Here is a 24,120-nt window from a genome sequence, read left to right as displayed (position 1 = left end):
ATTGTAGCTTTTCAAATGATGTTATCATGGGAACACTGGAAATGGAAATAAAGCATTTCAGGATGCTGAAAGGAAATTGTTGGCAACACAGACTGGATGTCCAGTGGAGAATTAGATCAACAATGACAAATACTTCAAGCTTAGAGAATACTGAAGCCATTGAAAGAAATAGCAAAATCAGGATGGTAGCTTATTTAGACTTGAGGGAGTTAGATCTAAGTTTTAGACATGTTTGTGTGTTAGCCATGATATAATCAATAGGAACTATGCCACAGAATGTTGGAAATTTAAAAAAAAAAAGTGATAAATTGGGACTAAGAAGCACTGAGAAGCACAGAGATAGGAATTTATATCCTAAGACTGAATTAGAGGGAAAACAGATGGCCAAGGACTGGGGCTTGGGTAACAACCAGAGGTAAAAGAAAAGAGGTGGCATGCTATAAACAGAACCATAATGTTGGGCACAGAACCATAATGTTGGGCACCTGGGTGGCTCAGTGGGTTAAAGCCTCTGCTTTCGGCTCAGGTCATGATCCCAGGGTCCTGGGATCAAGCCCCACATCGGGCTCTCTGCTCAGCAGGAAGCCTGCTTCCTCCTCTCTCTCTGTCTGCCTCTCTGCCTACTTGTGATCTCTGTCTGTCAAATAAATAAATAAATCTTTAAAAAAAAAAAAAGAAACTATAATGTTTTATAATGTAAACACTGCTGTATCTTGCCTGTGTTACTTCTTGGAGATCACTCCCTATCAGAAGAACTTCCTCATTGCTTCTTATAATATTTTTATTCATGTATAACTTAACATCAGAGAATTACACACACAATGAATTCCAGAAAAAAAAAAAAACATGTCTACTGAACTACCATCCAGATGAAGAAACAGCGCAGTATTAGCACTCGAGGACTCTCCTTGTGGCTCCTTCCTAATAACTACCTCCACTTTCATCCACAGACAGAATTATTAGAGTAATACCCTGAATTCTAACACCACAACTAATTTTGCCGGTTTCTGAACGTTATATAAAGAGAATCATATAGTATGCATTCATTCATGCCTGGCTTTTGCCTTAAGCTTATGTTTATGAGATTCATGTTTTGTATAGCTGCAGCTCATTCATCTTCACTACTATATAGTATTCACTAAATGAAAAGACCAAAACTTACCATTCTTTTTGATTATTTATGCTGGTTTCCAGTTTTTGACTATTAAATTGATATTTGTATAAACCTGTCTTTTGGTACATATGGAATACAGTTCTGTGCAGTATATATCTAGGAGACAAAATGCTGGTTTACAATGTATGAGGACATTAAACCTTGGCAAATAAGGCCAGTTTTCCAAGTCATCACGCAACTGACATGCCCATCATGTATGAGAACTCTGATGGTTTTACATCCTTGTCTTCACTTGGTACTGTCAATCTTTTTACTTTTAGCCATTCTGGTAGGAAAGCAGTAGAATTCCATCGTGATTTTAACTAAACCTTCTTGATTACTAATAAGGTTAATCACCTTTTTCATATGTTTACTGGCCATCTGAATAGCCTGTTTTGTGAAGTGCATATCAAGTCTCTTGCCTATTTTTCTACAGGATAATCTATTTTTTTCTTCTTCTTGCAAGCACACACTCTCTTTCCTCCTCCCTCCAAACACACACACACCATTATGAGTAGGGGAATGGGCAAAAAAGGGGGATGAAGGAGAATGAAAGGTACAGGCCTTCAGTTATAGAATGAGCAAGTCACAGGATGAAAGGTACAGCATAGGAAATATAGTCATGACAGATGGTAGCTACATCTATGCTGAGCAGAGCAGAGCATATAGTTGTACATCTGAAACTAATGTCACATTGTGTATCAAATACCCTTCAGTTTTTTAAAAAAGATTTAAATGCTAAAAGAAATAATTATGCTAGTAGTTGACTCTGTTCTTTGAATATAATAAACATACACAAGAGATTAAATTAGGACATCATTTCCATTGTCTTCTAAAAGGGTATGTAACAGTTTTCACACAGTATCTTTCACAGATACTCCTACTGAAAAACTTAGAAAAGAAAAATAAACTTACATATATGATCAATGTCTTATAGATCTTCTTCCATTTAACAAAAATATGCCTACCAAAATAATTATAAACCTTTAAATTCACCTGTTACCAGACAATGTTCAGTGTATCTTGAAGATTGCTCCTTTAAAATACAAGTAAGTCTTGTGGCGCCTGGGTGGCTCAGTCAGTTAAGCGTCTGCCTTCGGCTCAGGTCATGAGCTCAGGGTTGTGGGATGGATCCCCGCATCAGGCTCCCTGCTCAGCAGGGAGTCTGCTCCTCCTTCTCCCTCTGCCCCTAATCTTGTACTCTCTCTCATACACTCTATCTCAAATAAATAAATAAAATCTTTAAAAATGTCTATCTAAAAAGTGCTTCTTAGTTAAAAAAAAAAAATCAAAAACCTATAGGTTTTTATAGTCTTTGAAACAAAGTGATCACAAAAGGAAAATAAATATTTGAGAAATATACACTCTTTTTGAGCAATATGAAGATTATAATAAAGTGAACCTACACTTAAAAATAGTTTAAAATAAGCCATTTAATCTATCACAACCCTTACCTCTTTTTTCATTACAGTGACTTTCATTCTGAATGTCTTATTTCTTTATACTATTGTCTAATATATTCCTCCATGTAGATTGGGCATATATTCCTGTATGTAGATCTGTTAACTGGAAGTTAGATCTAAAGGTTTAATTAGGGTGCCTGGCTTGCTCAGTCAGTAGAGCATATGACTCCTGATCTTGTGGTTGTGTGAGTTTGAGCCCCATGCTAGGTGTAGCAATAACTTACAAATTAAAAAACAACAAAGACAAAAAAAAAAAAAACTACTTCAAAGGTTTAATTAGATTTACTTAATTAAATCTTTGTGATAGGGGGTATATTTTGTATTTCAAAAGGCATATACTGCTGGTAGTCCCAATATGATTTATCTTTCAAACCAAAAACCTCATGAGTTATTAATAACGGAGCAAAACTCCTAGAGTTAAGAAAGAAGTTAAAGGAGCGCCTGAGTGGCTCAGCCGTTAAGCATCTGCCTTTGGCTCAGGTCAAGATCCCGGGGTCCTGGGATCAAGCTCCACATTGGGCTCCCTGCTCAGCAGGAAGCCTGTTTCTCCCTCCCCACTCCCCCTGCTTGTGTTCCCTCTCTCACTGTCTCTCTGTCAAATAAATAAATTAAATATTTTAAAAAGAAAGAAAGGAAGGAAAGAAGAAAGGAAGGAGTAAGTTAAAGAGGCATAAGTGTTATTCATTAATTAATTTGGCAGACTAATATTTAAGTCAGAAACTATTATAAAAGGGCAAGGAAAACAGAGTAGTACATGGGCCTTTTGAGTGTGGCATATTACAAACATGAACCTAAGTCAAATAATTTCTCAAGAGCTGCCCTACTTAAAAAATAAATAAAAATTCTTTACAGAGAGAAGATGAAGATATTAAAATTTGAAGCCCAGGCTCTCTATCTGTCCTTGTTCAACAAATAGATGCATCTTCTCGTGCAGTGCCGGCTGGGATTTGGATTTGGCCATCCTGGGCACCTGGGCACCAAGACTGCTCTTAACTCTGGCAAAGTCGAAACTGTTACCATCAATGACCCTTTTACTAACCTCAACTACATGGTCTGTGTGTTCCAGTATGACTTCATCCATGGCAAATTCAATGGCACAGTCAAGGCTGAGAACAGAAAACCTGTCATCAATGGAAAGTCCATCTCCATCTTCCCAGAGGGAAATCCCTCCAGCATCAAATACGGTGATGCTGACATGGAGTATGTTGTAGAATCCACTGGTGTCTTTACTACCACTTTACTATGACCACTGGTGTCTTTACTACCAAGGCTCAGGCTCATTTGAGGGGTATGGCCAAGATGGTTATCACTTCTGCCCCTTCCAATGATGGCCCATGTTTGTGATGGACATGAGCCATGAGAAGTATTACAACTCCCTCGAAACTGTCAGCAATGCCTCCTGTACCAAAAACTGCCTGGGCCCTCTGTCCAAGATCACTCATGACAACTTGGGCAACATGAAAAGACTAATGACACAGTCCTTGCCATCAATGCCACAAGAAGACCATGGCTGGCGCCACTGAGAAGCTGTGGCGTGATGGCTGAGGGGATGCCCAGAACATCATCCTTGCTTCTACAGCCAAGGATGGAGGCAAGGTTATCCGGAAGCTGAATGGGAAGCTCCCCGGTTAGGCTTTCCATGTCCTCACCCCCAACTCACCAGTCATGGATCTCACCTGCTGCCTAAAGCAAGCTGCCAATTATGATAATATCAAGAAGATGGTGAAGCAGGCATTGGAGGACCCCGTCAAGGCATCCTGGGTTCCAGTGAGGACCAGGCTGTCCACTGCAACTACAATAATAGCACCCACTCTTCCACCTTCAGTGCTGGGAGTGACACTGCCCTCAATGACCACTGTGTCAAGCCCATTTCCTGGTATGATAATGAATTTGGCTACAGCAACCAGGTGGTAGATCTGGTCCACATGGACTCTAAGGAGTAAGAGCTCCCTGGACCACCAGCCCCAGTGAGAGCACAAGAGGAAGACAGAAGCCCTCAGCTGCTGGAGAACCCTTGTCCCAAATCATCCCCCAATAGAATGAGAATCTCTTGATCTTTAACAAGTTTCCATCCTAAACCCTTTGAAGAAAGAGAGAGTTTAGGGGAGCCCTACTTTGTCATGTACACCAATGAACTACACTGTAGATACAGTAAGAAATAAAATAAAAGTCAAAACCCAATTTTATTTTTCAAACTTTCAAAAGTATTTCAAATTTACTCTAAATTTAGTAATATTTAAGTAACTTATTTCTTATCCATGATAAAAGCATTTTAGCTGCAAAGAAAACAGTCACTGACATATTTTATGTCAAGATTAGAAATTTCCATATTTTATTTAATGGTTAACTTCCTAATATCACCAAATTTTAGAATTTAAAGAGATCTCAGAGAATATAAAGACTATGATTAAGACAGTTACTATTTACATAATAACACCAAGGCCAATCAAAATTGATTTTATATCCAGGGCTACCCAACTGGTCAGCGGCAGAACAGCACTTTGAACCCAATTACTCACAGGGTAAGGCAGTGGAAGTGTTATCAAGCAGCTGGCCACAGAGGGAAAAAGAAATGTGTTTCTATAGCTATAATACATATGTTTAACTTACTAACAATATTCACAGTTACCAGAAAGCAAGCATCTATACACCATATGGCAGGCATATACACACCATACATTATCTGTAATTCTTACTCTCCAACTTTTTTCTTAGTAGTTAAGGAAACTGGAAGTTTAAAGAGTTTAAATGATTTGCCCCAAATCACATAGCTAATAAGTAACAGACTCAAAATCAGTCTGACCATAAAAAAGCCTGAGTATTTTTCACCTGTCCTACTTTGGCAACATTAGAACAAGAATGAAAGTTTAAAGGAAACAGCTGATTTCAACCTTCACCTCTTACTTAAAATTTCAAACAAGAGCCCAAAAATGCTTTAATAAGCAAAGCCAAAAACAGTAAAAACTATGTTAAATACAGTCTTAATCTGGGAAACAAACTTTTCACTTTTCCTACATTTGATCTTGAAGATTAATGTACAGAAAAATAAAACTGACCATCAAGACATTCTTTCCGTAGACAGTAAGGATAAAATGATCTTCTTCTAGGAGAGTCCCGGGGCCTTACTTAGGACCATGACCTTCACTATACCCAAGCAATTAAATCAATCACTGGTGGGATTTCTTAAAGCAGCGATTCTCTGCATGTAGTCCAGGTGGAATGGAGTGTGGAAACAGATGAAAACCAAGTAATTCACAAAGTAGGAACAAAATATTCCCCAAAAAGAAAAAGAGAAGCAGTCTATCTAAACAACATCAGTGCATTATCATCACCACTTATTTGTATTTAATGGAGCTGTTACTTTTCTATTTCTCATCTCACACTCTTTCGAACACCCAAACTTTTCCAAAGAGATAATTCCTTCCTAAAATAATCCATCACTACTGGATTCCACCGTGAGGCACCAAAATCAAAGGAATTTTTTATTTTGAGTTTCCTATTTCTCCACTTTGTCTAGATCCTAATACTCTGTCCATGTTATCTTCTGAAAATACAAAACAGTTGTACTTTTTTCTTTCTAAACATAACCTAGTTTTTATTTTACAGGCTTATGGATAAAACTGCCAATTAGTTTCCCTTAAGCACCCCTCAAAAACCTCTAGTCAGGGAGAGGATCAAACTAAGAAAAGAAACTAGCAAACATCATCAGTCATTAGTTTCCACATGTCATTCAGCTCTCTCAGTAACACATTTTAGAGGGCCCAACCTAAGAACCGAAACAAATCAGGTAAAGCATCTTTATTTTGCATATGAAGAAACTAAGACCCAAAGAGATTAGGTGAGTTGTCCCAAATTACAAATGGCATTAAAACATAGACTTCCTGACATCCTGTGTAATCCTGGCAGTAACAGAGAATTGGTGGTGAAGTGGCCCATGAGCTCCAAATGAGATCACATCCACAAATCTCAGACAGACAGGGCTTTAAGGAAGAGACTCAGAACATTCCTCATCTGGCCCACCACTGCCCCCAACCCCCACACACAGGGGCTCATATGTATACACAGAAAGACACATAAGCAAGCACAGACATGCATGCACGCAAAAGCATACATTCCCCAAGTTGTTTAAGAATTACAAAGAGTTGACTCCCAATAGCAGTTTAATTATAATGAACAATAGCATAGAAAGCTGCTGATAAAGAAGTAAATACATTTATTTCACATTTACCTATGTTTCTACACCTTCTGTTTTAAAGTATGTGTACAAAAGGTAATCACTAAAAGGAAACAAGTATGCTTTTAAATATATATTTTTTAATGTTTGAAAATGCAGTTTACAATGGAAGTGGATTAAAATTTACATCTCTAGCAATTATACCATTTAATACCAATATCTAAAATTGATCATCTTCTCCCACCTACTTCCCAAAAGGCTTTAAAGCTCATAGGATAAATAAATGTAAAAAATAAACATACAGAGATGGCAAGATATCACTATAAAAATATCCTAATAGTGTTTATTGTGTATCAAATTTAATACAAGTTTCCTATAAATAACTCTTTGTCTCATTAAAAGAAGCAATGTCGTTTTATCTGGTAAGACTCTCTTTCTTTCCTGGAACTAAACTTTTAAAAAGAAGTATCACAGAAATTACTGTATAAAGGATCCTGACCGACAGCAGAAACAGAACGAACCATATTCTTCACGTGGCCTTTTCTCCTGTGACATAAGTCAGTGGGATGATGTAACTAACAAAGTATTTCGATCCATTCCCTGGCTTTTCTTCTACTTCTTCCACATAGCAGAACAAAGTCTTAAAGTTAATTTGAGTTAACACACACCTTTTATAAAGAATCTCCCTCTATTTTCTCTTTTCCCATATGCCCCAAGTGGTCAGCTTTTCTCCTACTACCCAAGATTACAGAAAGCCAAAAAAGTCCTATTCTAAAACAAAGACTGACCAAACAGAAAGTATATTCATGGGTCAAATATAAAAAAACTCTGCTGTACCTTGAGATAGAAAATAACAGTCCTCTTTAAGTCAGCTGCTGAACAGTCTGCTCATTTGGCTTACCAAAGTTCTGTGAGAAAACTCCACCTGTAAACTCCAATTTCCTCTTGATCCAAGCATAAGGACTACTATTGTCATCTGTCATCATTTCTCCCCAAACTGCTCTGCAGCTTAAGAAAAGCAAACTTTTTTTTATTTTTAAAATACATTCATTCAAAAAGTATTTGTCAACCCCCAACCATAGGCCAAGCACTTGGCTGGGTTTTGGGGATACACTGGTAGATGAAATATACGTGGGTCCTGCCCTGCAAAGTTTACGGTGGCCTTCTGCAGGAGGTGGCACATAAAGAAAATGAATGGCATATGTAACAACAGCGTTAACTAGATGCCAGGCGCTACTGTGAATATATGCATATTTTAATTGCCTTAGTCCTCATGCTATGCCTCAAGAGATACAATTTTCTGTATAGAGAAGGAAACTGGAACGCAGAGAGGTTAGGTTGTCCAAGGTCATTACAAGCAAGTATTATAATATATAATTACAAAGCATAAGCTGTCCAAAAGAAACAAAAAGAAGGGAATTAGTGGAATGGGAGAGTATGGTTCTTCTGGGAAGTGTTCCTGTTACTATCAAAGCAGCAGTTCTCATAGGTCTGTGGGAACTTTTCAGAGCATCCACAAGGTCAAAACTCTTTTAATAATAATAAAATATTATTTGGCTTTTTCACCATGCTGATATTTGTACTACAGGTGCAAAAGCAACGATGAGTAAATGACAGCATTTTAGTACACATCAGTGCAGTGTACTCTTCACCACTATGTGCTCATGGTTAAAAAAAAAGTTCATTTAAGAATGCCCATGACGCGGGGGCGCCTGGGTGGCTCAGTGGGTTAAGCCGCTGCCTTCGGCTCAGGTCATGATCTCACGGTCCTGGGATCGAGTCCCGCATCGGGCTCTCTGCTTGGCAGGGAGCCTGCTTCCTCCTCTCTCTCTCTGCCTGCCTCTCCATCTACTTGTGATTTCTCTCTGTCAAATAAATAAATAAAATCTTTAAAAAAAAAAAAAAAGAATGCCCATGACGCAGCAGTAAAAATTACTAATTTTTAAAATCTCAACCCTTGAGTACGTATTTTTAATATTCTGTGTGATGAAATGGGAAGTGTGCATAAAGTGTATATGCTGCATATCAAACCATGTTGTCCAAAGAAAAAGCACAACATTTTTTTCATGGAACATCACTTTTACTTGGAAAAAGAGCAAATACAGTTATTAAGGTTAATGTATTTGGTAGACTTAATCTTGAGAATAATTAAGCAAATCTGTTACTTCAAGGCAAACAACTGGCAGCATTTATTGCCAATGATAAAAATTTGTGTTTTCAAATGAAAATTAGAATTTTGGAAAAACTGAATCCATCATGATGATCTTAACAGCTTCCAAACAGTTCAAGATTTTTCTGAGACTGGTAATAGTACAAATGTGATTTTTTTTTTTTTTAAGATTTTATTTATTTGACAGAGAGAGACAGAATACAAGCAGGGGGAGCAGCTGAGAGAGGGAGAAGCAGGCTCCCCATTAAGCAGAAAGCCCAACATGGGGTTCAATCCTAGGATTGTGGGATTGTGACTGGAGCCCAAGGCAGATGCCTAACTGACTGAGCCACCCAAGCGCCCCCACATGTGACTTTAAAAAGACTGTATAATGAGATGTGCCCAGATTTAGAAAATCTGCATAACTCAGCAAACCAGTATTTTCAAAATGACCAATCCATAAGGTCAATATCATGACTCAGTAAAAGATTCACTCAATGACTACACATTATTGTATTCTAACAGTGGATGAAAACTTCACTGATAAGAATTTTAGATTCTACACTGTAACTAACCTTTAAAAGATTTTATTTATTTATTGTGAGAGAGCATGCGTGAGCAGGGGTGCAGAGGGAGAGAGAGAATCTTAAGCAGACTCCCCACGAAGCACAGAGCCTAACTCCGGGCCAGATCTCATGACCCTGAGCCAAAATCAAGAGCTGGACGCTTAACCAACTGAGCCACCCAGACACCCCACGAAATTACCTTTTTATATTATAGAAAAATATCCATGACTATCTGAAAAGGTTATTAAATACTTCTCCCTTATCCAACTATTTATTTCTGTGAGATCAAACTTTCTTCCTAGGCTATAACCCAAACCTTAAATCACAACTATTTGAATGCAGAAGCAGATGAAAGAATCCAGCTATCTTCTAGTAAGCCAGATATTTAACTATCATTTTTAAATGTAAAACAATGCACTTTATTTTGAAAATAGTTATTTTCTCATTCAAAATGATATTTCTATTAACATCTAATAGGCTTACTGTTGAAATAAATATTTAAAGTTTTCTCAGTGTTAGTTTCTAATACTGTAAACACCAACAGATATAACTCACATTAGAAAAAAACCTCTTTAGGGACCTCATAGTTTGTACAGCATAAGTGGGTCCTGAGACCAAAATGTTTGAGAACTCTAGTCTTAGAGTGTGAAGAAAGGCCCATGTGGCTGGAACATACAGAATAAGAGAAAAGAATAATAAGATAGGTCATTGAAGACATATGCACAGGTCAAATCATACAGATCTTGCCAGCCATAATAAGAAGTTTGAATTTTATTCATAGTATAAATGAGGACTTTTAAGCAGAAAGATATGATCAAATTTATGCTTTAAAAAAGGCAGCTGTGTGTAATACAGGAGACAAACTGAATGAACTAGGATGGGGGGGGATTTGAAATAGAAGCAAGAAGATAAATCCGTGATGTACTTTTGACAGTTAAATTACTTTGATGTTAATCCACAAAATGAAGTCCCAAAAAAACATAAAATGTTTGTTTCCATTTTAATGTTAAACAACTCAGTTGCTTTATGATCCAACTGGATGTAGAGTGAGGAGAACCAACTCACCCAATATTTTAGAAATGTCACAAGCACACAATCCATATACGATACACTCATTTAACGAGGTTTAATGTTATTTTAGTCATAGTTCCAATTTTTTCTTAAAGTGGAATACCATGAAATATTAACTCACAAATCAAATCTTTGTGAATTACATACCAGGGAAATAAATGAAGCTGCAGATTCAGTCATTCAACAGTGTAGTTGACACTGTGTTAGACACTATGGATGTTATCAGAAAGACACCAGCCCAGCTCTCATGAAACCTGTATTACAGAATGATTATTGGTAATCTTGGAAGGATTCATGGCAGAACACTAAAAGTGTTTCAAATAATTTATTCATTCAAATAAACATGTATTGAGTACATGCTGTGTGCCAGGATCTGGAGACAAAAAGATGAGTAAGACATGGATTCTGTCCTTCAGAATTTCACTGTCTGGTAAAGAGATAAAATGACATTTCCAATTATGATGGAGAGTATCAAAAACACTATTATAATAGAGGCATGTGTGATGTACTAATTCAGAAAAAAAAAAAAATGGAAGTGAAAGTCTGGGTGATGTATACAAGTGTTGAATCACTACATTGTACTCCTGAAATGAATATTATATTGTATGTCAGCTAACTGGAATTTCAATAAAAACTTTTAAAAAAGAAGATAAAAGAAGAAGTGAAAGGGTCAGAGAGGAGAAATTTACCCAAGTACTGAACGGAAATCAGCTAATACATGGATGGTGCAGGGAAAGGTCTGAGAAATGAAAACCCCTCACAAGTGAGATACGGATGTAAATAGGTCAGAAAGGTTGGTATTTAATGTGTGAATTTTAAATTGCCAATTTTAAAAAGGGGCCAGCAAAACACCAATTCTGTAATCCACATGTAAGTCAACCAGATACCACACTCAGAGGAATTACTACTCAATAAGGCTTGAAAGCACTATAGGGGAAAAAAAACCAACCAACTCTTAGAAACCAAAAGGGGTTCACAAAGAGAAAATGTTCACACCTAAAGTCAGCTTTCACAAAGCATATGATACTGAGATTATTTCACCTAAGCCATCATCCTGACCCTCAAAGAGCTTACCTTCTAGAGGTAAAGAGCTGTGGCAATCACTAATGACAGGACAAGGTAACCAACTTAACAGTCCAAGTGAATTAAAGGTGTTGATAGCCTCTGCCTGCAGAGAGCAGAGATAAATGGAGTGAGGACAGCCTTCAGAAATGGTGATGTAAGTGGTACCTTGAAAGATGAGTGGGTGTGCGATACTGTAGACAAAGGGGACAGAGAAGGCATTATATACTAAAGCCTATGTCAAGGTGGCAAAGCCATGCAAGAGCAAGGCCTACTCAGAGAACTGCCCACAGACCAGTTTTATTGAGAGGAAACAGCAGCCACGAAGGGGTGACAAGCAATAAGGACAGACACATTGGGTGGGTACTGATCACCAAGCTAGAGTATGAATTTTATCCAATGAATAAAAGGGAAGTATAAAAAGAAGAGCGGCCACAATCAGAGTTGCCTTTTTTTATATGAACCATTAAAATGAAACATTTTAGAATTATGTTGACAATGAAAGGATGGTTTGGAGTGGGTAAGAAGCAACTAGGAGACTATGTTAGGAATATACAAGAAAGGGTAAGAACCTTAACTATGCACAATCTCCTAAACTCATTATTTTTCCTGCCAGACCTATTCCTTCCCCTGGATTCCTTACATGGTCTAAGTCTCACAGAGCTCTCACAACAAGTCACCACAAAGTTGGTGGCTTAAAAGAACAAAAATTTATTCTTTCACAGTTCAGGATGCCAGGAGCTCAAAATCAAGAATTGGTTCCTTCTGGATACCCTAAAGAAGAAACTGTTCCATGCCTGTCTCGCAGCGTTTGGTGGCTGACAGTAATCCTTGGCATTTCTCGGGTTTGTAGAAAGGTCATCCCAACCTCTGATTCTTTCTTCAGATAGCCTTCTTCTCAGTGTCTTTCTGTGTCTTGAGTGTCTCTTATCAGGACAATCTCACTGTATTTAGGGTCCAGTCTAATCGGCTATGATCTTATCGCTTACCTTTACACTAATTACGTCTGCAAAGACTCTATTTCCAAATAAGGTCACATTCTGAGGTTCTGGGTAGACATGAATTTTGGGGGAGACTATGAAACAGCTATCAACTAATCCATCTGTCAGACAGAACTGTGGTGGCATCCTCTTCCTCACCCTCCACATATACATAATTATCAAATCCTGTTTCTACTTTAGTTGATTATCTCCTTTTCTTCATCCCCATTACCATTTTCATTTCAGTAACACTCTTGTCTACATAGCAAACTCTGTGCTATGGCACTGGATTATTACTATCATCACTGAGCCTGTTAGTAACCATGTAAGCACTGCTGGAGAAAGTCACGCAACAGGGCACACTGGTTGTACCATGAATTTATGAAAACTAGCTCCAAGTAAGTCTCCAACGTTGCCTGACAGTCCTTCTATTGCTCTGGCTAGTTGGCTCTCCCACTCTTCCCTATTTCAAAGCTCTTATTACTCTCACCCACTTTCAGCAGTTGTCCCAGGCTCCAAGTTTACAAAAAAGAAACCATCAGACAGAATCCTCTCAACCTCCTACCTTCTGCTCTCACCGCTTCCCTCTCCCTCAAAATTGTCTCTCTCTGCCTCAAAGTACAACAGCTGTCCTTTCAATGTAAGGCCATTCTCTCTACATATATCTTTGATCTCTTCTTCATTCAGAAACCTTATCAATCCTAATTATCCCTCTCTTTCGCTAGAATATTGAGCTTTCCTCTCAAGTAGATGCATTTCATTGGCTTATAAACGTGTCTAATTTTTATAACAATACCTCCCAGGAACCCCACACTCCTTCTTACAATCTAACCAGCCACATTCACTCTTTCTACCTGCTTTTCTCTCCACCTCCTCTTTCCCTACACCAGGCATAAATGCATGTGTTTTTGGAAAAACTGGCTTCTCTAATTTTAGAGCCTTTGGCCACTTACTTAATCCTGAGCAAAATGGGAATAATAAGAATACTAAATCTATCACACAGGACTGTCATGAGAATTAGATGAACCAATATATGCAAAACGAAGTGAGTCTGCCCATTAGTAATTGATCAGTAAGGTTAGCAATACAGTTATTGTTAATAATAATGCATATCCATCTATCTATGCAACCAACTGAAATCTTGGAGTCATCCTGAATTCCCTCATCCCTCCATTCCAATCCATTTCTAAACTGTTTACTTTTACTTCTCCAGTCTCTCCTGTTCTGAACACTTACCTCCATCTCACTATCCTACCCTGCACTATCCTACCCTCACTATCCTATCATATGGATCAGAATAAGAACCTCCTAAATGATTTCCTGCATTCATTCTGTGCATGTCCCAAAGTCTCTCCTTATCCTAGCTTGAGTGAACTATTCTAATCTCATACCTAAGGTTACCATCTAGTTTAAAACATTTCCCACTGCTATGATACCGGCCCCTAAATCTACCCCATGGCCAGTAAAATCAAGTAGATATGTCCCTACCCACCTGTTCAAACTTATCTTACATCTCATTTCTTTGGCCCTTTGCTCTTACAACACATACCAGCTTTCTTTCAAGTGCATTACACACTTTCCTGTCACAGTTGCGTTCCAATTTCTATTCTCTCTACTGTAAGACTGACTGATATTCCTATTTATTGTGGCCTAATTAATTCCTACTTATCCTTTATGTCATAACTCAATAGTCACTTCCAAAAGGAAGCCTTCCTAATCCCCCAGAACAGGCTCTCACTATTCTATATAACTATCATAACATGCAACAAAGTTGGAATTTCACACTTATGTGATAATTATCCCAATTAATTATCCAACAGAATCCTAGCTTTGAAAAAGAAACAACTGTGTCCATTTTTGCTCTCCATTATATCCCAAATACCCAAGAGAGCAACTGGCACATAATTAGGGCTCAGTAAATACATACCGAACCAATAGTAACCTTCAAGTTCAACGCTACAACATTGCTTCACTGCTTGTTTAAAAACAGGACAGCTTTAAAGCAGTAAAGAATAGTACCTCATTAGTTCATTATAAACATGTCTCTAGACCAAAGTTTCTCCACTGATGGTTGCAAGTAAATTACTTGAAAGATATACTGATTCAGGAACTGTTGACAGAAAGGAGGATGTGACAGATGGATTGTTCTGCTGTTATTTTAAAGAAGGGGTAAAGAGGCAGAAAACTGCATCTCCAGGTAGAGAGATGGGTTTTTCTAAAGTACTAGTTCTTCAATCTTTATTCTACTCTAACACACTAATATTACTAATACTACTACTACTCTTACTACTGTCCCAATCAGTACTACGACTCCAGCACCAACGGTCACCAAGTAGCTTACCATAGCAGGAATTCTCAAGTAGGTGGGTAGGGTAAATAAGAGAGATGTGAGCAATTTGAAATGGCACTATCTCAATATATTCTGATACTCTTTGCTCTCCCCTTCCCCTTATAAAAGCCCTATCCCCAAATATAACTTATAGTAAGCAACAGTCACGTAGACATCATTTACATTTTATTTTAAAATGTAACCTATGATTTTTTTTGCAGCTAAAGTTATTTTCCGGCTGCCCGGCTAGCTCAGTCGGTAGAGCATGAGACTCTTAAAGTTATTTTCCTAAACTGCTATGTTAATGTTAAACATGGTGTTACCTAAAGACACAACAAATGGGCAGAAGGAACAATTTCCAAAGATACTCAAGGCCAATTTAAATATAAGTTACCCATACTGGAGGTATCTGTGTTTTGATTATAAAAATATTCAATTCTGGTAATATGGTTTAAGGTATCAACCTCTAAAACCTGAAATTCAGTACCCACCTTCTATATCAAGCCACAAATGGCCTCAAAGGTTGTATTTTAATGTCCATAACCTTAAAACAATAGAACTAATTCAGCCCACTTACTAAGAAAATAAAACAGGGCTAGGACGTATGGAAATCTTTTCTAAGATTTCAAGATCTCAGGTGATTGATAACAGTATATGAAGTAACCTCTGAAAATCTGCAGATAATCCAACAGCAGATCTACCTTGAAAATGAAAAACACTACTGACAATGAGGCTCTCTCCTCACCAGTACATACCGATTCCACAAAAAATGTAAAACCTGCTAAATGGAAAAAGATTAACCCCACAAACAAATAAAATGTAAGTGAAAAAACACAAAAACAAAATGTCCCCTCCCCTTTTTCTAAGATCTTTTAAGTCAAAGGTTTCAAACATGTTGAAAAAACATGCTCACATCATGACAGACTAGCATTTCTTATTTTGAGAAATAAGGCCACCTCCTAAGCCAGGATGTGGAGTCAGAATATGTAATTACAATTTCTGAGAAAAAGAATATACATAATTTATTATAGCTCTGAATACTCATTTAAAATATTTAAAGATGGGGGGGGAACGAGCACCATCTCCTACTCACAGAATAAACCTTTCTCCAAAATTAGATTTTATATCTGACATCAAAATACCACTGTTGAAAGTGTCCTTCGTCATTTAAAAAAAAATCAGATAGGTATTGTTTCATTTTTAAAAAGTTATTTATCCTCATTAGACACTTGCAGTTGTAAATGATAGGAAAGTTCTCACGTAGCATTTAAGTAATTCCTGCTCTATTATTTAAAGCTTTTACTATTTTCAAAAAAGAACCATTACATGCATTTTCGCCACCTGAAAAATAAACTATCTTCTAGAAATAATCACTAATCAAGAAATCAAGAAACATTTTCATATAGCTAGAACAAGAAGTGATTAGCTTCCTATGAGCACTTCCATTCCAACCTTTTCAAAAAGTATGGAAGAAAAGAACAGTTCTTTCAACAAAATCTGTTTTGCATCTACGCTAATCACAGATGAATTATACCATCTTTTTGATGGGTAACTGACAGGGAAGTGAAAGAACGCTAACCATTAATTATAGACAGGATCTATCTGATAATCACACTGATTTGAATCCAATGGGTATTCTTAATCATTGTAACTGATAGAAATGATGATTTCTTAGGTAACCTAATGTTCAAAGAGCTTTGCACATTACTAATTGTCCAATTTTTATCTACTTTAAAATGAAAGATTCATTCTCTTAAATTATCTACTAGAAAATGGTCTTTATGTAATAACGTTAATCTCCCATGTTCCTAAATACTGTAATAATGCATTAATTTAACTTTCTGCACAATGCGGTAGGTTGTTTTGGTTTTTGCTTCTTTTGTTTTTTTTTTTTTTGGAACTACCACCACTCCACCCACACAACCAAGATTACAGACTTAAGCAAATGACAATTCTTCACACACTCTCCCAAATGAATCCAGACTTTGGAAAAACCTCAATGTTATAAGTCATTTGAAAAATTGGAGAGTACTCTGGTGGTTATCTGCCTGTAATTTAAAGACCAACTGTAAACTGAGAAGAACACTGATACTATGCTGTTTATCCCACTAAATTTTCCTAAGAGCTCTGATAGAATTCCCCTAAATTGTTCATGCATGCAAGGAATAGTATGTCTGTGTGCAACAACAGACGTTGATCTGAAATGGTTAAAAACAATCAACACTATCAGTCTGATGATACATACACCTAGTTTATCAATGTGAAAATCCATATAAGAACTCAAATGTTGCAAGGTGGACTAAGATATTCTTCAGACAGAGAATTTCTGGTTTGCTAATGTTGTATGTACAGGAGGCTGGTGTAATCAGTTCCTGCTTCCTCCTGATAGAGATCCTAGGAAGGTGGATGACAGGACGCCGGGACACCCACAGGTCCATCCAAATCCCTTTTTCTACCTCATCTCACTCTTTTCCTTTACACACACTCCCCTGTCACACTAAAGCTCAGGTGCCCCAGTGGGCAATTTTCTAGGGTGGTTTCACCGGTGCGTTAAATGGGATCTGACAACTGGGGTTGAATGCCACCTCCTCCAGGGCCCAGAGCTCACCTCTAGCTTGTGGTTGATCTGGGACACGGTCTGGGCTTTATGGCAAAGCTGCGCAAAGCAGGAACTCAGGCTGGTCATCTTCTGTCTCCCCTCGTAAGTGATGTCCGCTTGGTCCGGATCGATTTCACCCAGGAGCAGATCCACATCCACGAAGGCCTTGTCGAACTCCTTCTCTAGCACCTCCAGCCATCGGAACATGGATACCCCGCCGGGGGAGACCCCCACGGCGCAGGAGGCGCCCCCTGGGCCCCCTCCGGCTCCTGCCGGGCACGGGCCGCCCGCCGACATGGCGCCGTCTAGGGCCTCCCCGGACTGCTACTGACCCCCGCCGCCCACCCCGCACGAGAGGAACTGCTGGGACTACGGGGACCCCCGCGCACGCACGCTCCGTCGGTCCCCTCCCTTCCCCTCGCGCGGCTAACGCCGGCAATGCAGCCCCAGAGTGGCAAGAGCAGCGAAGCTAAGGCGGCGGCGGTGGCACACGGAAGAATCGAGCCGTCCCACCTCCCGGCCCGCCCCCGCGGCGCATGCGTAGCGAAAATTTAGGCGGACGCAGCCTAGTGGGCTGAAATGGGCGGGGCTAGGATGTGACCTTGGCCTATGAAAAGCCTCCGCTTGGGAACCAGCCTGTCAGCGGCCATATTGACAACTGGCAAACTCCCGCTTGAATCCCCGAGAAACGGGAACGCATCGTGTTTGCTTCCAAGCTGTAAAGGCCCGAGGAAGAGGAGGGTGTCCACGTCGCAGACAGGAACGGCTTCCGGCCATTTGACTTCACAGTGGGCGGGAGCCATTCTAAAGTCCTCCAGGAGAGTGGCTGCGGGGACTTACAGGGGCCGGGAAAAGAATGCGGGGAAAGGCGATGTGAGCATGCGCAATAGCCACGTTTTACCTTTCCATTACCGTGCCTGTGGAGGGTGAGGTGGGTGGACGTACGGGCTCTTCTTGCTAAGCCGGGCCCTAAATTCCGGGTGGAAACTGCCTGGGGCTGCGCGTTGAAGGACAGCAGCCGACCAGGTTTTGCAGAATTCATGCGAGATCTTTTGTCGTATGATTAAGAGTCAGACTGACCTGGGTTCAAGTTTTACACCCTGTCACATATTACCGTTCCCATTTAGTTGTATTCTTCAACCTCAAAGCTTCAGTTTCTAAAATTTACTTCCCTCAGTAGTAAGGTAAAATGCTTAACTTCAGTACTTGGTACTCCTTAATATTACACCACAGGTCATGGGTTTCCCCAAGGAACTGTTTTTTAAAAGTGTACTTATTTCAACAACGGAAGTGTTCCCACAGTGACTTTTCATAAAAACAAAACTGAAGATTCATATATTGATAAATATATGGCATGCAGAGCCCCGTTGAGGCACTGGAGACACACAGTGAGATATGAACCTCGCTCAAGCAGAGCTCTTAGGCTAGTGGGTCTAACACTCAGCTACTTTATTTGAATTTTGCAGTACTTTGGAATGTTTACAAACTGCTCATTAGCCCTGTTCACTGTCAAACCCCTTCCACTTCTAGAGCAGTCCATTCCTAGGGAAGGAGAAATCAGACTTCAAAGTAGGCTGGCGAGAACTGTCCCTCTTGCATTGTCTAAGATAGGCTCCTGTGATCTGGAACAGACTCTTCCAGTTGCTCACCACCAAAGCCTGCATTGTGTATCTCTCGCCAACGCAATGACATTGAGGAATAAGAAATCATAGCTCTAGTTTGCTCTGTGGGTATTGCAGGGCACACTAGTTAGCACTGGTCAATAAAGTCCTTTGGCTTCAGCAAACTTAGCAAAGCGAAACTAACTGTGAGGTCTTTGCCTTGAGCTTAAGCAGGTTCCTTCACGTAGGTTTTAAAGTTTTTTCTCCAAAGTCTTAGCCACTAACCATGGAATATAGAGGGATGAGGGAATCCAATTCTTTTTGTATAAGTTACCAGCATAATAAATTGGCAAATCAGTCCAAAAGTTTTTCTTTTCTTTCTCTCTCTCTCTCTCTCTCTTTTTTTTTTTTTTTGAGAAGGGGAGGAGAAAGGGAGAGAATCTTAAGCAGACTCCACCCCAGCACAGAGCCCTAGTGGGGCTTGATCCCAGGACCCCGAGATCATGACCTTAGCCAAAATCAAGAGTCCGTGCTTAACTGAGTCACCCAGGTACCCCTGTCCAAAAGTTTTCCTTAAAAAAATAAAAAATAAAAATAAATAAAAATTATTCCCACTTATAAACCATGTACAAATCTATTAATATGTAAGAAATATTACCAAAAAAGTAATTCTAATACTCATTTTCTATTATCACTCTCTTTAATTTGTATGGCCTATACTTGGAAATAAATCTAATTTCTTTAGAAAGAAACACCATTCAATTTTCTATCATACCATGTGGGTATGGCCAAAATGCGTTAAAATGTTTTAAATGTTTATGCTGGGGCGCCTGGGTGGCTCAGTGGGTTAAAGCCTCTGCCTTCGGCTCAGTCATGATTTCAGAGTCCTGTGATTGAGCCCCACATCGGGCTCTCTGCTCAGCGGGGAGCCTGCTTCCCTGTCTCTCTCTGCCTGCCTCTCTGCAGACTTGTGCTATCTGTCAAATAAATAAATAAAATCTTAAAAAAAAAAAAAAGTTTATGCTTCCAGTGCTCTGATGGGCAGTAAAAACCCCATTTTCAGGATTGTAGAACCAAGTTCCAGTTCTGTTTACAACCTTTACATTTTCAACAAATCACGCTCTCTGTGTCTCAGAATACTTTATCTCACGCTGTCCCTTGTCATGATCCCACTCTCTAGCAGCTGCCACATCTCTGTGTGCTTGCTATCTTGGTACTATGTGACTAGTTCAAATGTTCCTGAAATGCCCTCTGTGTAGACATTATCCTTGGCCCCACTTTACCAGGGATTTGCATTTCTGCAAGTCACAACCTAATATGGAAGTTTTGGAAGAGCAGGATTTGATACTCAAGTGCTGCCATCTGTTGTCAGAGTGTTTCGCCTACATTTATTGCCATCCCCTCCCCCACACTGGTAAATTTATTTATTTATCTATCTATTTTATTTTTGATTGCCTTATCTTGACCTACCCCAGAATTTGGAATTGTGTGTAATCTCAATCTCTGTGAGATTTGTTTTCCTAGAGATAATAAAATGTTGATACTTCTATTTGCAATTGCATTGGCAGAAACTTTGAACAACTGTTCCATGAATCAGGCTTATGTGATTAAAATTTTCTAATAGAACTTAAATGTGACAGTTTTGTTTTAGGAACTTATCCCTCTGGGGTTTTGCCACGAGGTATATCTAAGAATAAATAGGGTGGGAACTGAGGAAACTGGGCAAAAGAGAAGGTGCTAAGGATTTCTTAGGTGAGTACTGGTGCTTAAACTGTGAGGTTAGTGTAGAGTTCAAACATATATTGGAGCCTCCTCGATCACAAAGGCACTGTATTGAATGGCTGTAGAAGATCCACTCTGGACTGGAGAGGGAGACTACCATTTATTAAACTCTACTGTGTGCCAGGCGTTGTACTAAGCTTCGCAGATTTCATTTAGTCTCTAGTAACCCCACCAGGAAAAAAGAAAAGGTAAAGTAAATGATGTTGGTCACTATAAACGGTTGTATGATGAATCAAGCCAAGGAAAATCCACTACCATTTTATTTGAGCAATGTGGATAAAGTCTTAGAATATCATGTTCATACATATTATTTAAATTATATTTATTCACATTCACTAACAATATGAAATTTTGAGATAGGCATAGTGAAGAAGAAATCTGGGCATCCCAAAGTGATTTCTGAGCCTTATTCTCCTTCTGATAATTTCTTTTATATAGACATATAGAGAAATTGTTTGCCCAATTCTTAAAACTTGAGAATTTTGGTGCAGTGGCTTAGGATTAGCTCAGACACCTCTTTCAGAAAACCTTCCTTTTTTCTTCTCATGTGGAGCTATAGATAACATCACCATTTAGTTTCCTGCAAACACCTGCTACAACACATCATATTTTTTTGGAGCCCCTTAGACTGTGAGCTCCTTGCAGCAGTAACTATATGTTACTTAATCTTTGAATTCCAGGTTCTAAAACAGAACATAGAATATGGTCAGAATGTTGTAAGTATTTGTGGAATCAGCTTAATAATTGAAACAGTACAACAGTCTACTTAAGGATCTAAAAGCTGTCACTTTTCAAGACATACCTTTGATACCTGCCAGAAAGCATAGTTAAAAATTTTTATATTGGCACAGGAGTCAGGAATATCTACAAAATACATGTTTTCCTCTAAAATTCAAGGAGTGTTTTTTCTTAACCAAAAGAGAAAGGTTTATTTAACAATGACCTGGTTGATTTGACTAAAAATGCACCCTGTATAATGCAAGCTTTGGGAATTATTTTATCTATTCAGTAGTTAAAATTTATGAACTACTACATTTTTGTGTGGTATACCCAAACCTAAAGACAAAACATAACAAAAACAGTTTTCAAAATGTCTATTACTATGTTTTTTCCTTACTCAGGTCCAACCTCAACTGCTTTTCCACCTGTTACTTGATTTACATTCTTTATCTACCATTTCCCACAACTCCAGGTTTGATTCAGCATTATCTAAAACCCCCATTTATCAACAATGGTATCAGAGTTTACTCGTCATTGATTCTTCCTCTTTCATCCACTGTCAAGTCACTGTTTTTTTCTTGGACTGTCAGACTCTACAGATCAATCATAGACTCCCCCTCATCAGCCCCTGTCATTTATGTTTCTTATAGATTAATTCTACAGGGTCCCCAAACAATTGCATTCTGAACACCGTTTAACATTAGTTATCTTTTTTTTTCTTTTTTTTGCACTTTGATTTAAAAGTACAAGAATACCTTAAATTATCTCCTTAGAATTTTTATAGTCTTCCAAATGAACCTGTCAGGAAACTGGGGGGAAACAATTATACAAAATCCATGTCACAAGAGCTGTTGGAACTGGAATTTGTTTGGTCTTAGTTGGCTGTAACTCAGTCAAAACTCATTTGGTTTTTGTGGCTATGGGAAGCAGAGGGGGTAAAGTTGAAAAGAATTTTATAGTGGATATTCATCACTATAAGTGGGGGACCACCCATGTTTGAGACCCCTTCCTCTGTTTAGGGAATTCCTTACCTTTTATAACTTAAATACAGTAAACAGAGTCTTCTTCCCATAATGAACTGAAATTGTCAGACAAGCACCGTCTCCCGGCTCTGTGACAGCTGGAGCAAAGGTATATATATGATCTGGAGTCAGCAAACCAAAATAACCAACCTGGGATTTTTACCCTGGAGACAAGTGAGGCAAGGATTGGGACAGTTCTCGGAAGGGAAGAGAGATGGTACTGGAAATAGTAACGTCCCTTTTCAGTAGCCTTGGGGGCCAGCGTGGCACACAATTTTTTATTCAGTGGTGGAGGCCAGGGCATCCATGTTCTTTGGTGAAACTAGACTGAAGTGTGATTTTTGCCTATGATTCTGGCTATATAGCCTTCCTTTTATTCTTGCCATTTCCAAATCTGGTTCCCTAGGTTTTCACAACTCTGTGTGTCACCCAATCTTCAATAATTCCCTCTTCTGCTTAAATTAGCCAGAACTGTTTTTCATTGTTTATAACTAATAACCTGAACCAATACAGCTATCCTATACTGAGATTTCCTTTTCACGCATGGACTTGACATGCCTTTGCTCACTTCATCTATTCCTTTCTGAAGAATGGAATTATTTCCCTTCATTTTATCTTCACTTACATAAGAAAAATTGAGATTTAGAGAGGTTAAGTAGTAGAAAAAATTTTTTTATCTTACCTTAAACAGACTTTTTCTGCAACATTCTCAAGAAGGAAACAAGCTTGCTTATTTATGTATTTTAAGATTTATTTATTGATTTGAGAGAGACAGAGCAAGGGTGGGAGACAGGGAGAGAGAGAAAATCCCAAGCAGTCTCCCCACTGGACACAGAACCAACACAGCTGGACTTGATCTCAGGAACCTGAGATCATGACCTGAAATGAAATCAAGAGTCGAACACTCAACTGACAGAGACAGCCAGGCACCCCAAGAAGGAAACAAGTTTAAAAAGAATCATGCTCATAATTTTTGATTCTTTAAAATTTCTTTTCTTTTACCTCAGAGGGAGAGTTTCATAAATTAAAGCCTTCTGTTTAGCTCTTGGTTGATCAGTTTTATAACAGGAATCACAAGCCAGTGCTTACAGACCAATTTCAGGGAAAATTTGGGTTAGTCAGTTTTTTCTCTGGAATTCAGTTTCCTGTCTATAATGGGAACTAGCCCTTTGCTTTTAATAAACCAAAGAAGGCCAATACCCATTGCATTGTATTTATTGCAGGGTTTCTTATCAATGGCACTGACATTTTGGACTTCTTAGTTCTTGGTTGTGGGGCTGTCCTATACATTGTACATTCTTTAGTATCATCCCTGGCCATTACTCTCTAGATGCCCGTAATACTGCCTATCTTCTCCCCATCACAACCAGCTTTTATTGTCATAAAAAAAAAAAAAGTCTCCAGACATTGCCAATTTGCCCCTGGCTGAGAACCCTTGGGTTCTAGAAA

The 24,120-nt window shown here is 38.7% G+C and overlaps 1 protein-coding gene across 3 annotated transcripts in view; it reads right to left on the bottom strand.

Annotated features, from left to right (window-relative positions):
- Window positions 1–18,083, bottom strand: part of GOPC (golgi associated PDZ and coiled-coil motif containing) — a 41,643-nt gene extending 23,560 nt beyond the window's left edge. For 2 of the 3 annotated variants that reach the window (XM_004740081.3, XM_004740082.3), the window contains exon 1: window positions 17,556–18,082. In XM_004740081.3, coding sequence (XP_004740138.1) covers window positions 17,556–17,843 — 288 coding nt within the window. In that variant the 5' untranslated portion in view covers window positions 17,844–18,082. Of the gene's footprint in view, window positions 1–17,555 lie in introns of all 3 variants that reach the window. The other variant, XM_045071092.1, reaches the window with a different exon arrangement.
- Between the last annotated feature and the right edge of the window lie 6,037 nt (window positions 18,084–24,120).

The sequence above is a fragment of the Mustela putorius genome, unplaced genomic scaffold (genome assembly GCF_011764305.1).
Source record: "Mustela putorius furo isolate JIRA1106 unplaced genomic scaffold, ASM1176430v1.1 tig00003983_pilon_pilon_pilon, whole genome shotgun sequence".
Classification (NCBI taxonomy): Eukaryota; Metazoa; Chordata; class Mammalia; order Carnivora; family Mustelidae; genus Mustela; species Mustela putorius.
The sequence above is the reverse complement of the archived record's forward strand: the minus strand, read 5'-3'. Positions and strand labels throughout refer to the sequence as shown.